The sequence below is a fragment of the Pogoniulus pusillus genome, chromosome 3 (assembly GCF_015220805.1).
Source record: "Pogoniulus pusillus isolate bPogPus1 chromosome 3, bPogPus1.pri, whole genome shotgun sequence".
NCBI lineage: Eukaryota > Metazoa > Chordata > Aves > Piciformes > Lybiidae > Pogoniulus > Pogoniulus pusillus.
In genome coordinates, this window is record NC_087266.1 from 2,448,988 (window position 1) to 2,465,686 (window position 16,699).

General features: G+C 50.5%; 1 protein-coding gene across 8 annotated transcripts in view; it reads right to left on the minus strand.

The window, feature by feature from the left end:
• The window catches only part of TENM4 (teneurin transmembrane protein 4), a 704,151-nt gene that overhangs the window by 198,728 nt on the left and 488,724 nt on the right, over positions 1 to 16,699 (minus strand). For all 8 annotated transcript variants that reach the window (XM_064168972.1, XM_064168982.1, XM_064168953.1 and 5 more), the window contains one exon: positions 14,886 to 15,096. In XM_064168972.1, the coding sequence (XP_064025042.1) occupies positions 14,886 to 15,096 (211 nt within the window). The remainder of the gene's footprint in view (positions 1 to 14,885; positions 15,097 to 16,699) is intronic.

Here is a 16,699-nt window from a genome sequence, read left to right on the forward strand (position 1 = left end):
AGCTGCTGCAGCCCTCTCTCAGCATCCTTCATGGCCCTTGTCTGCAAGCAGTCCAGCATGAATTACCTTTATCTAGATAAAAGACAATAAACATATTAAGAAGGCAGAGAAATTGTCAAGAGTCTTGATGGACTCCTTTGTTCTGCACTCTCCACATTTGTTGGTCAGCAGTACAGCTACCACAGCAGTATTTCCAGCTTGCTTATTTGCCATGCAACATGCAACTGAATAGCTTCTCTCTCTCTCTGTGGGCTAGAGGCCAAGGCAGATGTTTGCCTGACACCAAATCCTATTAAAGGCTGCAGTAACACAATTGTGTGTTAAAGATAAATATTTTATAGCCACCAAACATCATCATTTCCAAAGCATTTAGAGGCAACTGTGTATTGGCAAGGAGGAAAAAAAAGTAGTTTTCTAGCTGGCAACTGAAGGCAGTAGTCTCCCTGGGAGCTAATAAGCACCAGGATTGGTTTCTAAGAAGTGGTGAAATGCCAGTCAGCACAGCAGGGATGTAGGAATCAGAATGGTTTAGGTTGGAAAGGACCTGAAGGACCATCTAGTTCTAATCCCCTGCCATAAGCAGGGACAGCTCCTACTAGAACAGGTCACTCAAGGCATCGTCCAACCTGGCCTTGAACACCTCCAGGGAGGGAGCTGCCACAACCTCCCTGGGCAACCTGTGCCAATGTCTCACCACCCTCACTGCAAACAACTTCCTCCTAAGATCCAGTTTGACTCTCCAGTGTAAACCCATTACCCCTTGTCCTGTCATCACAAGACCTTGTCAATAGTCCCTCCCCAGCCTTCCTGTAGGTCCCCTTCAGACACTGGAAAGCCACTATAAAGGTCTCCTGGAATCATTCTCTTCTGCAGGCTGCACAGCCCCAACTCTTGGAGCCTGTCCTTACAGCAGAGCAGTTGCAGCCCTCTGAGCATCTTCGTGGCCCTCCTCTGGACTGGCTCAAACAGTTCCATGTCCTTCTTCTGCTGGGGGCTCCAGAACTGCACCCAGGACTTCAGATGGGGTCTGAGGAGAGCAGAGCCAAGGGGCAGAATCCCCTCCCTTGCCCTGCTGCCCACACTGCTCTTGCTACAGCCCAGCACAGGGTTGTGTCTGGGCTGCACATGCATGCTACAGAAGGCTGCTAAGTAAGTTTCCACATCTTCCAATCCAGCAGCCCAGGGAGATGCAGAACACATAGTGACAGGTGTGACAAAAGGTTTTATCCTTGCATTATGAATGTCAACCCTCTCAATGCACAGATGCATTGTCTTTAAGTGAGTAAATCTAAAAAAGCATGTACTGCAAGTAGAACAACTGTGTAGTGAAGAACTGTCCTCTTCATCACATGAACACATTTGTTGCCACACGGACAGAAGTGGTTGCTGGCCCCTGACTTATTTTGTGCCCAGTCATTTCCTGTTCCTAAAGGAAGTGTTTTGCTTTCTTCACACCTTCTAAAGAATCATAGAATCAACCAGGATGGCAGAGACCTCCAAGCTCATCCAGTCCAACCTAGCACCCAGCCCTAGCCAATCATCCAGACCATGGCACTAAGTGCCCCAGCCAGGCTTGGCTTCAGCACCTCCAGGGATGGAGACACTCATAACCAGATAAGTCCATCCAGCAAGGAAAGTACAAGGGAGTGCTGGCTGTTTTCATAGAACCAACCAGGTTGGAAGAGACCTCCAAGCTCATCCACTCCAACCTAGCACCCAGCCAATCAACCAGACCATGGCACTGAGTGCCTCATCCAGGCTTTTCGACAGTGACTCCACCACCTCCCTGGGCAGCCCATTCCAATGCCAATCACTCTCCCTGCCAACAAGTCCCTCCTCACATCCAGCCTAGACCTCCCCTGCCACAACTTGAGACTGTGTCCCCTTGGTCCATTGCTGGTTGCCTGGCACAAAAGACCACCTGGCTGCAGCTCTATAGTTCAGCACACTTCAGACTGCATGGAAATACAGTCAGAGGACACAACTGACACTGAGATGGAGCTGCCACCTCCACCTACCACCAGTCAAATAGCAGCCATGCTTCCCAGGATAATGAAACAGCAAGTTCAGGCCTTCTGCACTTAGATACTGATATTTGGGTACAGCAACTCTCACTTAATAACAGGTATAAACATGAACATATCCTATAAATGAAAATTTAATATTAATCCTTGCATTTATGATCCTCAGAACTTTTGTGTCCCCTTGCTCTGTTTGGGGTTGCCTGGCAGAAGAGACCAACCCCAACCTGGCTACAGCCTCCCTTCAGGGAGTTGCAGACTCCCTGTGGAATGAGAAGAAGGGAGTAGGGCAGCAGCAATGCAGATTCCATGGTTCATGCCTAACCTTGAAACCTACCCTGTGAGCCACATCAATGCGAAAGGGCCATCAGTAGTGCACAGCATCCCCCTCACCTTCCAAACTACATCTCATGGGAGAGTGAAGGGACACTGCATAATTCCACCTTATTCTCTGCTGCTGCAGCACTAGAACAACCTCAGCAAACCACATCTTCTCTCTCCTAGACCTGCCTGTCCAGGATACAGCTGTCATGGAGAAGCTCATTGCAATAACATCTCTTTCACACAATGCTCCCTGTCACTGCCCCGACTACGTTAGCAGTAATTTTAATAGGCAGCACAACATGAAAGGCAAGGAGGATCCTGAAGCTCTGTGAGCACTTTTAATTTACTTCCCACTTGCAGAGCTTGCAGCCTTGTTTATTTTTTTTTCCAAAGAAATGATGCTACTCAATTGAATTTCACTGCAGGGCAGGTTGGATCTGAAACTCAGAGAACTGTCACCTGCCCTTGTAATTGTGGTAACGATGCCGAGGGAGACGTGGAGGTGAGAGGGGATGAAACAGCTTGGAGTTATCTTGAAACATCAGACTTGACATTATGAGGAACCAAAAAATGAGAAAGAGGGAGAAAGAAAATTTGCCTGGCAACAAAGGAAATGTGGAAATGCTGTGTCTGGTGTTCTCCTGCTCCTCCTCTTCCTTTCCCAGCTGATGCTTGAAGATTGATTCCTTCTTATGGTACATCCTCACCTGCTGAGGTTTCAGGTTTTTTTCTGCTTCATTTGTATTTTATAAGGTTTTTACATTTGTAGCTCAAGTAACCACACCTGGCAGCCAGAGATGTGAAGGGCTTGACAGCATCATGGAAACTCAGTCATTATTTCTGAGGGCTCTTTCACAGTTCCCTCTTTCTGCAGGGCACCTAGTGGGATGCTGACACTGCTAATGCCACTTGATGTTGGGCCAGCTTTTGATTGTTGGGGTTTTTTTCCTTCTTCTGCAGGCTGGGAAGTTTGTTTTAATTAGAGATCCATGCATATAACCCTGGTTTGCTCTCTTATCCCAGTGGAACCCTAACCTTCACATGCAGCTGTAAGGATGCTAAATTAGGAAGAGGGCAACAGGAAAGCAGTCCTTTAAGCTGCTCCTGAAATGACTCCCTCCCTAGAGGTGCTTAAGGCCAGGCTATCAGGGAGTGACAGGACTAGGGGAAGTAGAGCAAAGCTGGAGGTGGAGAGATTCAGAGTGGAGGTGAGGAGGAAGTTGTTGAGCAGGAGAGTGGTGAGAGGCTGACTGGGTTGCCCAGGGAGGTGGTTGAGGCCCCATGGCTGGAGGTGTTTAAGGCCAGGCTGGCTGAGGCTGTGGGCAGCCTGCTCTAGGGTAGGGTGTCCCTGCCCATGGCAAGGGGGTTGGAACTGGCTGATCCTTGTGGTCCCTTCCAACTCTGATTCTATGACCTCCCCTTGTTACCCAGTGCCAATTAAACATACCTTGCCTGACCACACTTTGCATGGTGAGAGATTTTTTTCCATGTGAGTCAGCCTCTGTGCAAAAGTGGAATCATAGAATCAACCAGGTTGGTTGGAAGAGACCTCCAAACTCATCCAACTCCAACCTAGCACCCAGCTCTAGCCAGTCTACCAGACCATGGCACTAAGTGCCCCAGCCAGGCTTGGCTGCAACACCTCCAGCCAAGGCCACTCCACCACCTCCCTGGGCAGCCCATTCCAATGCCAATCACTCTCTCTGCCAGGAACTTCCTCCTCACATCCACTCTAGACCTCTTTGGGCACAACACAGAACTGTGTCCCCTGGAGATTGGTCCAGTAACCCCTAAGGTGCTGAAGTTACTGACTTCTGCTTTTCCTGTGGTCAATTAAACTCAAACAAGTCCATAGACTCTAATGCAGCCTTTGGAATAACTAAGCCTTGAAAAAGCCTGTTTTTCTAGCAGTGAACAGGTTCTCCTTTTGTTTGCCAAAGGGGATGAGTAACTCTCACAGCCTTATTTTCTGTGTTTTAGCAAGGGAGCATTCATGGAAAGTGAAGTCTGCACAGAGCTGGTGTAGCAGCTCAGTAATATGACCCAGGAATCAAACAAGCTGTGCTTACATTAGCCTGCAGTCTGGGCTGCATGGAAAGAGCTATATACAGAAGTGTAAAAACAAAAACCATATGCAGGGTTTTACACTGCTCTCCAGAAGCCCTCAGACAGCAGGATATGCTCTGTTATTGAAGCAGAATTCTGCTGCTCTGAAGGAAAAAAAATGAAGCAGGGGAAAAAGAGGGAGCAGAAATAACAGAAAGAAAGAAAAAGCAGCTTTAACTTCAGTATTAAATAAACCCTTTCTTGACCCAAACCCTAAAGTAATTACCCCAATCAATAAACCTTTTGTACAAGCTCTGTCAGATCAAGAGAACTTGCCTGCTTACAAACAGCACACTGACAAGCAAGTTCAAGGCTAGCAGCCCATGGAGTATAGATGTAGGCAAAGGTTTTCAGACAGACAAATCTACCTTCATTCTTCTACCACTTTAAAGCATGAAACAGAATCATAGAATCAGCCAGGTTGGAAGAGACCTCCAAGCTCAGCCAGTCCAACCTAGCACCCAGCCCTGGCCAACCAACCAGACCATGGCACTAAGTGCCCCAGCCAGGCTTTGCCTCAACACCTCCAGCCACAGCCACTCCACCACCTCCCTGGGCAGCCCATTCCAATGCCAATCACTCTCTCTGCCAGCAACTTCCTCTTAACATCCAGCCCAGACCACCCTTGGCACAACTTGAGACTGTGTCCCCTTCTTCTGTTGCTGCTTGCCTGGCAGCAGAGCCCAACCCCACCTGGCTACAGCCTCCCTGCAGGCAGCTTGCAGACAGCAATGAGCTCTGCCCTGAGCCTCCTCTGCTGCAGGCTGCACACCCCCAGCTCCCTCAGCCTCTCCTCACAGGGCTGTGCTCCAGGCCCCTCCCCAGCCTTGCTGCCCTGCTCCAAACACCTTCCGGCACCTCAACATCTCTCTGCAATGTAGGAGCCCACAACTGGACACAGCACTGCAGGGGTGGCCTGAGCAGTGCTGAGCACAGGGGCACAAGAACCTCCCTTGTCCTGCTGCCCACACTGCTCCTGAGCCAGCCCAGGATGCCATTGGCTCTGCTGCCCACCTGGGCACTGCTGCCTCAGCTTCAGCTCCTATCTACCAGTACCCCCAGGTCCCTTTCTGCCAGGCTGCTCTCCAGCCACTCTTTCTCCAGCCTGCAGCACTGCTTGGGGTTGTTATGGCTCCCATGATCAGAACCAGACGTAACACTGGTTGCTAAAGACATTCAGACATCTCACTCCTACTGAGATGAATGCTTCTTGGCACCCAAGCCATCTTGCCAAACTTGTCTTCATTCCTACTACACAATAACATGGATAAATCCATGTGTCAGACTATGTGATATAATATGAATACAAATATGTTGCATATTTTTCCCACCTAAGTTGCCACTTGTAGTCATAAGATCTACAGCAAGACAAACATACATGCATCAACCACAGTAAAAGATTAAACAGAAAGCTGAAGCGTAACAACAAGGAAGTCATCACATCTGTGCCTTACAGCTCACAGCAGAAGAAAATAATCACTTATGCATCCTGGCCTGTATCAGGAGCAGTGTGGCCAGTAGGAAAAGGGAGGATATTCTTCCCCTGTACTCCACACTGGTCAGGACACAGCTTGAGTGCTGTGTCCAGTTCTGGGTTACTCAATTCAAGAGAGATGCTGAGGTGCTGGAAGGAGTCCAGAGAAGGGCAACAAGGATGGGGAGGGGCCTGGAGCACAGCCCTGTGAGGAGAGGCTGAGGGAGCTGGGGGTGTGCAGCCTGTAGCAGAGGAGGCTCAGGGCAGAGCTCATTGCTGTCTGCAACTACCTGCAGGGAGGCTGTAGCCAGGTGGGGTTGGGCTCTGCTGCCAGGCAGCCAGCAACAGAGCAAGGGGCCAGAGTCTGAAGCTGTGGTAGGGGAGGTCTAGGCTGGATGTGAGGAGGAAGTTGCTGGCAGAGAGAGTGATTGGCATTGGAATGGGCTGCCCAGGGAGGTGGAGGAGTCACTGTACCAGGGAGAAAAGACCATGATCTAGTTGCTTGGCTACAGCTGGGTGCTAGGTTGGAGTGGATGAGCTTGGAGATCTCTTCCAACCTGGATGATTCTATGAGCTAACAATTTGCCTGCCATTATGGTTTAAAAAGCAGGGATATTACATAAGAATTGTTTGCATCATAGAATCAACCAGGTTGGGAGAGAACACCAAGACCATCCAGTCCAACCTAGCACCCAGCCCTGCCCAACCAACCAGACCATGGCACTAAGTGACCCAGCCAGGCTTGGCTGCAACACCTCCAGGCACAGCAACTCCACCACCTCCCTGGGCAGCCCATTCCAATGCCAATCACTCTCTCTGCCAACAACTTCCTCCTCACATCCAGCCTAGAATTCCCCTGACACAGCTTCAGACTCTGTCCCCTTGTTCCATTGCTGGTTGCCTGGCAGCAGAGCCCAATCCCACCTGGCTACAGCCTCCCTTCAGGCAGTTGTAGACAGGAATGAGGTCACCCCTGAGCTTCCTCTTCTCCAGGTTAAAGAACACTTGCAGAGTGAAAACAAGGTCATCACAAATAAGATGTAGAACTGAAACAAATGGTCTGACTTTAAGTTTCTTGCAAGAGCTGCAGCTTCAGCAGAAGCAGGCAGAAAGCTGCAGGTAGGAGTTAGGGAGTAGTGTGCAATAGTATCATGTACAAACAGTACTGACTGAAGTTGAAAGGGATTTAAGAACCAGGAGCAATGCATGAATTATCTGACAAGGCAGCCAGGGAGTTATGCTCTAACACTGGGGCATGCTCACCCCTTGGCTCACTTCACTGGGAAATGAGACTGCTCACCAATGTGTAAGCAAGAGGTAAAAAGATTAAGGAAGCACTGATAAAGCTGCTGCAGTTTTAAGATATATCAATCCATGTGAAAACTTCATCATTGCTTTACTGAGGCTAGCAAATAAAAACCCTCTGGGCACAGAAAGTGCAAACCATCCTGAAACCTCTCAGCACCACAAAGCCCTCCTTCCATTTCCAGATCCAGGCTCAGGCTAGGTTTAGGTTTTTATTGAGCCCTATAAAGCAAATGGATTAGATTTACACAGGGGCTGGGTGAAAAAATGAACCCTCACACCTGCATGGAGAGGGAAACACTTGCAGCTCATAGAAAGCCCAGAGAGAAGGAGTTCACCCCACATTTCTGGCTCTCCAGGCAATACCCCACTTGTGCTGTGCAATACCCCAAATCAGGCTGTGCTGGATTTGGCTAGGATGGAGATGGCAATCTCTTAGCTCCTTGCCATCCTTCTGCACACACAAACATAAGAGAAGTGTCAGCAACAAGAGAGCAATAAAAAAAAGCACTGACCAACTGACAGAGTATCTGTCAAGCAAAGGCTTGTAATAGGACACACAGCTGAAGGCAAAAAAAAACCCCAACTATTTGCAGAGCATGCAAAGCTCTGCTGCTGTTTTTCAGCAGACAGATCAATAACTTCAGAAATGAAGTTGTGATTTGCCTTCCTGCCATGGCTCTTCTATGCCACTGCATTTCCCTTTTGATTTGGTGCAGAGGAAAAAAAGAGAATTGTGAGTCTGAGAAGGAACAGGTCACTCACTAATTACCTGGAGAAGGTTGTGATAAGGTGGAGATGTTCAGAAGTCCTTATGTGAAATAGGGGAAGGTGACCATGTTAATGATGTTCAACAAGGCTAAGTGCTGTACAGAGATGGAGGCAATCTCGAGCACAAACAAAGGCTGAGTGGAGAACAGATGAAGAGCAGCCTGGAGATGAAAGACTTGGGTGTGTTAGCTGATAAGAAGCTCAGTATGACCTGGCAAAGTGCACTAGCAGACCAGAAGGCTAACTGTATCCTAGACACCAAGGTGATGAAGTGGATTACAGAATGAGTCAGGGTTGGAAGGGAGCACAAGGAGCAGCCAGTGCCAACCCCCCTGCCATGCCCAGGGACACCCTACCCTAGAGCAGGCTGCACACAGCCTCAGCCAGCCTGGCCTCAAACACCTCCAGCCATGGGGCCTCAACCACCTCCCTGGGCAACCCAGTCCAGCCTCTCACCACTCTCCTGCTCAACAACTTCCTCCTCACCTCCAGCCTCACTCTCCCCACCTCCACCTTTGCTCCATTCCCCCCACTCCTGACACTCCCTCACACCCTCACAAGTCCCTCCCCAGCTTTTTTGGAGCCCCCTTCAGATGCTGCAAGGCCACAAGAAGGTCCCCTGGGAGCCTCCTCTGCTCCAGCCTGCACAGCCCCAACTCTTTCAGGCTGTGCTCACAGCAGAGCTGCTGCAGCCTCTCAGCATCCTCCTGGCCCTGCTCTGGACACTCTCCAGCATCTCCACAGCCCTCTTGTCCCAGGGGCTCCAGAGCTGGACGCAGGACTCCAGGTGGGGTCTCAGCAGAGCACAGCAGAGGGGGAGAATCCCCTCCCTGGCCCTGCTGGCCACACTGCTGCTGCTGCAGCCCAGGCTCTGCTTGGCTTTCTGGGCTGCAAGTGCACACTGCTGGCTCCTGCGGAGCTTCTCCTCCAGCAGCACCCCCAAGTCCCTCTCCTCAGAGCTGCTCTCCAGCCACTCACTGCCCAGCCTGGATTTATTCTTGGAATTGCCTTGACCTGGATGCAGGATGCTGCACTTGGTCTTGTTGAACCTCCTGAGCTTGGCTTGTGCCCACCTCTACAGCCTGCCCAGGTCCCTCTGGATGGATCCCTGCCCTCCAGCCTGGCTGCTGCACCATGCAGCGTGGTATCATCAGCTAAGTCACTGAGGGTGCACTCAGTACCACAGTCCATGGCACCCACAAAGATGTTGAAGATTATTTCCCCCTGATTTGCTCTGTTGAGATCCCACCTGCAGTGCTGTGTCTATCTCTGGAGTTCTCCACACAAGAAAGACACAGATCTGTTGGACCAGGTCCAGAAGAGGGCCATGAAGATGATCAGAGGCTGGAACACCTCCTTTTTGAGGACAGGCTCAGAGAGTTGGGGTGTTCAGCCTGGAGAAGGCTCCGGGAAGACCTTATATTAGGTTTCCAGTACCTAAAGTAGGCTTACAGAGTGGCTGAATAGGGGAGAAAACCACTTGTGACTCTAGCTACTCCGTGGGAGTGCTCAGTTATTACACTAACAGTTCAAGGGTCCTGATTCAGCAAAGTACTTGCTAAACTTTCAGCCTTTTTGCTGGACAAAGCCTAAGGAGATGTTCAGACAAGGGTACCTATGACATCAAAACCACTTCTCATTCATGGTCCTGAAGATGCAACTGTACATAGGGGATCTCTAAATTTGATGAACTCAGGCATTAAGGAGCTAAAAGAAAAGTTCAAGCCAGACCAGATGATGCTCCACATCAGTCTGCACATTCTCCTGACTCCTTCATAGAATCATAGCAGGAATCAGGTTGGAAGAGACCTCCAAGCTCATCCAGTCCAACCTAGCACCCAGCCCTAGCCAGTCAACCAGACCATGGCACTAAGTGCCCCAGCCAGGCTTTGCTTGAGCACCTCCAGGGACAGCAACTCCACCACCTCCCTGGGCAGCCCATTCCAATGCCAATCACTCTCTCTGCCAGGAACTTCCTAACAACATCCAGCCTAGACCTACCCTGGCACAACTTGAGACTGTGTCCCCTTGCTCTATTGCTGGTTGCCTGTCAGAAGAAGCCAACCCCCACCTGGCTACAGCCTCCCTTCAGGTAGTTGTAGACACCAATGAGCTCTGCCCTGAGCCTCCTCTGCTGCAGGCTGCACACCCCCAGCTCCCTCAGCCTCTCCTCATAGGGCTCTGCTCCAGGCCCCTCACCAGCTTTGTTGCCCTTCTCTGGACACCTTCCAGCACCTCAACATCTCTCCTGAATTGAGGAGCCCAGAACTGGACACAGCACTCAAGGTGTGGTCTAACCAGTGCAGAGCACAGGGGAAGAATAACCTCCCTTGTCCACAAAACCCATTTAGACTTTTCCAGACATCAGCAAAGCAAGTACAAATAACGTGGATGGACTGGAGACTGAGTGAGTCACACACAGGTATCCCTCTGAATTGGCAGTTGGAGTTTAAGTGACTTCACACACAGGCAGCAGAAATAAGGCGAGTAAATCTGAGTTACTCAGGCTCTTCCTTTCCCCTTTGCTGAGAACAAGCTGAACACTAAAGCATTTTGACTCCAAGTGGAGGAATAGTGAGAACAGCTGGCACACAAGTCCCATGCTTGCTTCTGTGCCCTGTACTTCCTCCTTCCTAAGCTCAGTCCTACCTTGAGGTGCTCCTCTGTCGGTATCCTGCTCATGTGTGAGCTGCTGTCCTAGGGACTGCATGGGGGTGGGCTCTATTTCAGGCTGTTGCAGGAAAGGAGCTGCCTTTCCATGTAGATTGTAAAGTGTTGCAACTGTTGGCAGCTCCTTATAAACACCACCACCAGCTCCCTTTGATGGAGGAACAGACTTACAGCACTTTATGGGATGCAGAGGGGGCAGGAGGCACAAAAGTCCTTTTCTTAAGCCTTGTCTCTTACAGGCAAAGTTAGCTGAAAGCTTGCATCCTGTCACAGGGCTTCCACATGCCTTTCCTGGTGCTTGCTGGGTGACATGCTGGTCAACAGTTCAGCTCTCCTCCAACTGACAGCTGCTTGTGCTTTGGATTTCTCAGTGGCCCTGCAGAGCTGAGCTTGCCTAAGCTCAGTGGTAAGAGCTCCTGGAAGACACTTTCCTCTCCCAACTTTAGAGATGATGTTTTCAAGCCCTCAGATCACAGAATTAACCAGGTTGGAAGAGGCCTCTAGGATCATCGAGTCCAATCTATCACCAAACCCTTCTGATTAGCTATGGCACTAAGTGTCTCATCCAGGCTCCTTTTAAACCCCTCCAGGGATGGCGATTCCACCACCTCCCTGGGCAGCCCATTCCAATGGCAATGACTCCTTCCATGAACAATCTCTTCCTAACATCCAGCCTAGACCTGCCCTTGTGCAGTTTGAGACTGTGTCCCCTTGTTCTGTTGCTGCTTGCCTGGCAGCAGAGCCCAACCCCACCTGGCTACAGCCTCCCTGCAGGTAGCTGTAGACAGCAATGAGCTCTGCCCTGAGCCTCCTCTGCTGCAGGCTGCACACCCCCAGCCTCTCCTCATAGGGCTGTGCTCCAGGCCCCTCACCAGCTTAATTCTCTTCACAGAGAGAGTGATTGGCATGGGCTGCCCAGGGAGGTGGTGGAGTCACCATCCCTGGAGGTGCTCAAGTAGAGCCTGGATGAGGCACTTGGGGCCATGGTCTGGTTGACTGGATAGGTCTGGGTGCTAGGCTGGACTGGATGATCTTGGAGGTGTCTTCCAACCTGATGATTCTGTGATTGCCCTTCTCTGGACACCTTCCAGCACCTCAACATCTCTCTTGAATTGAGGAGCCCAGAGCTGGACACATCACTCAAGGTGTGGCCTTAGCAGTGTTGAGTACAGGGGAAGAATAACCTCCCTTGTCCTTCTCCCCAGGTGTATGTGCAGTGGCATGTAGGAGCCACACATTTTGACACCACTCTTTGGTGAGATGATTCCACTGCCTGTTTGAAAACTGGCCAAACTGCCATCTCTTGCCCTCAAGACCTTCTTGAGTGGGCTCACTTACAGCAAGACTTGATTCCAAAAGTGCCTGATGGACAGCCTCACAACTCAGGCAATGAGCTGTGTGTTTTCAAACTGGCAACACAGAGACTTCCCTCCCCCAAGTTTTCTCTGGAATAATGGAAGCAAATCATCCCAGACAAGCACTGCACAGTAATTGCAGTTGAGATTGTCAAACTGAGCCTGCCATGATTTGACTGGTTCTGAAAAGTTCAGCCTGTCAGAACACAGCAGATAGACTTGGAATATCAGCACCTTTTCCATTTACCTCTTTTAGAGCTGAAAGAAAAGCTCTGGTCCTTTACTCAGTCCCCACTCACAGGGGAGGTTTGTTTGAAGTAGTGACTACACAGTTTGGCTTCCTGAGCTTATCATTATCACAGGCTCACAGGATGTTAGGGGTTGGAAGGGACCCAAGGAGATCATCCAGTCCAATCCCCCTGCCAGAGCAGGACCACACAATCTAGCACAGATCACACAGGAACACATCCAGACAGGCCTGGAAAGGCTCCAGGAAAGGAGACTCTACAACCTCTCTGGGCAGCCTGTGCCAGGGCTCTGGGACCCTTACATGAAAGAAGTTCCCCCTTGTGTTGAGCTGGAACCTCCTGTGCTGCAGCTTACACCCATTGCTGCTTGTCCTATCCCAGGGAGCAGTGAGCAGAGCCTGTCCCCCCTCCTGGCAGCCCTCAGAGTTATAAACATTTATCAAGTCCCCTCCAAGTCTTCTCTTCTCCAGACTAAGCAGCCCCAGGGCCCTCAGCCTCTCCTCATCAGGCAGTGCCCTCCAGTCCCCTCATCATCATCCTCCTAGCCCTCTGCTGGACCCTCTCCAGCAGATCTCTGTCCCTCTGCAACTGAGGAGCCCAAAACTGAAGGCAGTATTCAAGATGAGGTCTCAGCAGGGCAGAGTAGAGGGGCAGGAGAACCTCCCTTGCTCTGCTGGACACACTCTGCTTAACACACCCCAGGATGCCATTGGCCTTCTTGGCCAGCAGGGCACATTGCTGTGCCATGGGTAACTTGTTAGCCACCAGAACCCCCAGCTCCCTCTCCACAGGGCTGCTCTCCAGCAGTCACCTCCCAGCCTGTACTGCTGCAGTTTATTATCCCTCCCCAGACGCAGGACTCTGCACTTGTCCTTGGTGAACAAGGAGCAGTTGCCTGTTCCAGGCTGCTGGCCCTCTTCTCAGCTCACCAGCTCCTACTTCTTCCTGCATCACAGCTGTACATTTTAAGCACACTTTGACTGTAAGCCCAATGTCAGTGTAATAACCAGAGGAGATTTTTCCACCTGCTCCTGCCACAGAAATCAAATTAAATGTCACCTTGCCTCCTGACAGTCAACACAACTCCTTTGCAGGTTCCTCACCCCACACAGACAGATCTAAGGCTGCCATCATGCACAGCTTGAGTTATTTGTTTGGCATTGCAATTTTACACCCTGATTCATAAGCACTGTGTCAGGTTGCTGTATCCTCTCGATTCTGGCACCAACAGAAGTTGCAACACCACAGTGCTGTAGTATTTATGGACTTCAAATCCACCAACTTGTCTTGCCAGACCTCTTGTACACACTGAAAAGGTTCTGAAGCATTATAGTACATTCACACACACACACACAATAACCACCTGCTTTGATGATTTTGGCTTAAACATGCTGTTGAAATCTAGGTAAGAAGAATCACAGAATCAGCCAGCTTGGAAGAGACCTCCAAGAGCATCCAGCCCAACCTAGCACCCAGCCCTGGACAATCAACCAGACCATGGCACTAAGTGCCCCAGCCAGGCTTGGCTTCAACACCTCGAGGCACAGCAACTCCACCACCTCCCTGGGCAGCCCATTCCAATGCCAATCACTCTCTCTGCCAGCAACTTCCTCCTCACATCCAGCCTAGACCTGCCCTTGTGCAGTTTGAGACTCTGTCCCCTTCTTCTCTTGCTGCTTGCCTGGCAGCAGAGCCCAACCCCACCTGGCTACAGCCTCCCTTCAGGTAGTTGTAGACAGCAATGAGCTCTGCCCTGAGCCTCCTCTGCTGCAGGCTGCACACCTCCAGCTCCCTCAGCCTCTCCTCACAGGGCTGTGCTTCAGGCCCCTCCCCAGCCTTGCTGCCCTTCTCCAAACACCTTCCAGCACCTCAATTTCTCTTGAATTGAGGACCCAGAACTGAACACAGCACTCAAGGTGTGGCCTGAGCAGTGTTGAGCACAGGGGCTGAAGAACCTCCCTTGTCCTGCTGGCCACACTGCTCCTGAGCCAGCCCAGGAGGTCACTGGCTCTCCTGGCCACACTGCTGGCTCATGTTCAACTACTACCTACTAGTACCCTCAAACCCCTTTCTGCCTGGCTACTCTTCAGCCACTCTGTCCTCAGCCTGTAGCACTTCTTGAGGTCGTTGTGGCTAAAGTGTAGAACTTTTTTATTGTAGCTTTAACCCCAGCAATCTGCCTGACCTCCAGCTTGAGTAATTTTGACAGCACTCAGAGGCAGGACTGTGTCACACAGAACTGCTGCACAGTACTGCTGTGTGCCCTTCAATCATTTCTATACCTCTACAGCAGATAGAGAAAACCAAGAAACAAAGCCAACCAACCAACAGAACCCCTAAATGAAAAGGCAATCAGAGGACCAAAACAAAGCAGGGAATTCCAGGCATTCCATCTTTGGCCATGGGCTAGAATCTTGTTAGGGATATAGGTGCTGAAAAGGCCTACAACACATTTATGAGGCATTTAGTGCCTAAGAGCATCCAGCCTGTGGTTAACTACATCCTCCACAAGCTCACTCTCCAAAAGCACACAGAGCTTCCATGCAATCTGAGCTCATGAGCTAACTCCTGGCCTGAAGGCACCTTTAGGAATAACACAGGAAATCCTTACCAATAGCAGTAGTGAGGAAAGAAACCACTTCTGATTCCTTGCCATCATTGTAGAAGGCCAAATGCCATATTCCTGAATCCAAGTACTGGATGAAGCCTGTCTCGTGGCTGGACAAGGGCACAAAAGCTCTGTGCTGCCGCTGAGGTCCTTCTAGGCTCCTTGCTTCCTGGGTCAGCAGACGCCTTCCATCCAGGAGCTCAACAAAGTCAAACTGAAACATAAAGAAGAAGGGTGGGTTTGTGCATGTCATCCTTTCTGAAGAGCTTCTCACTCTGGTCTGGCTTAGGAGGGAGACAGACAGTTCACATGAGGACTATTATATAGACTGACAGAATCCTGCTCTAGGGTAGGGTGTCCCTGCCCATGGCAGGGGGGTTGGAATAGGATAATCCTTGTGGCCCCTTCCAACCCTGACTGATTCTATGATTTTAAATACCAACAGGATTTTCTCTGAAGATTCCAGGATGTTCCAGCATTACCTGCAAGCATTCACATTGGAAAAAGCTGTCTGAAAACAGATTTAACTCAGTAGCCAAACGTGCTAGTGTGAAGCCCCAAACCATCACACCAACTTAACAGAAACATCAGTCCAAAACACACAAAGTTATACTCAAGCCAGCAAAGGTGCAGCAGGCACAACATCCACAAAGGCACTCACCCAGAGCAGGAAGAGAAGACAAGTCTTGAAGAGAAGCCCAAGCAAGAGGCTCTAACAGAGAACTCCCTTCTCTGCCCCTACCTCCCCCTTTATGCTGAGTGTGATGACCACGGTGTGGGATGCACCTGTAGCCAATTCAAGTCAGCACAGGTGGCAGACTCAGAGCTGCTAATGGCCTGCAGCCCATGGCTGCCTGGGATCCTGTCCCAGCAAAACCAGAATAACCACTTAAGAGAAGATTCTTTTCTGCAGTAGTTTGATTGTGGCTGCTGCTGCCAGGGGCACAGGACAAAGTAAATGGTATCTCACCCTGCTAGGAGCAAGGACCAACCAGCTGAAGGTCAGTGACCAGCAGCCCACAACAGCTGTTTTCCTCCTCTGGCAGCTTTTTGTCCTAGGCAACTGCCTGCTTTGCCTGTGCCCACAGCCCACCAGTTCAGTGCAGGCAAATGTTACAATTGTCACTGGATTCTCTTTCATCTTAGAATCATATCATCAACCTGCTGGAAGAGAGCTCCAAGCTCATCCAGCCCAACCTAGCACCCAGCCCTAGCCAGTTCAACCAGACCATGGCACTAAGTGCCTGATCCAGGCTTTGCTTCAGCACCTCCAGGGACAGTGACTCCACCACCTCCCTGGGCAGCCCATTCCAATGCCAAAATGTCCAGTGCCAGATACAGGTGAAATGTAAGTTATAGCAGTTCCTCTACCACCCAATGGCTCCCCCCCAGCAGAGAAGGTGGAATTATGACAGAGCAGACCCAGGGGCTGAAATGAAAACAGATTTAACTAAGCAGCCAAATTAATAGAGCTCTCAGTACAAAACAGACAAAGCTATACTCAAGCCAGCAAAGGTGCAGCAGGCACAACAACCACAAAGGCACTCACCCAGAGCAGGAAGAGAAGACAAGTCTTGAAGAGAAGCCCAAGCAAGAGGCTCTAACAGAGAACTCCCTTCTCTGCCCCAAACCTCCCCCTTTATGCTGAGTGTGATGACCACGGTGTGGGATGCACCTGCAGCCAATTCAAGTCAGCACAGGTGGCAGACTCAGAGCTGCTAATGGCCTGCAGCCCATGGCTGCCTGGGATCCTGTCCCAGCAAAACCAGAACCACCACTTAAGAGAAGATTCTTTTCTGCAGTAGTTTGATTGTGGC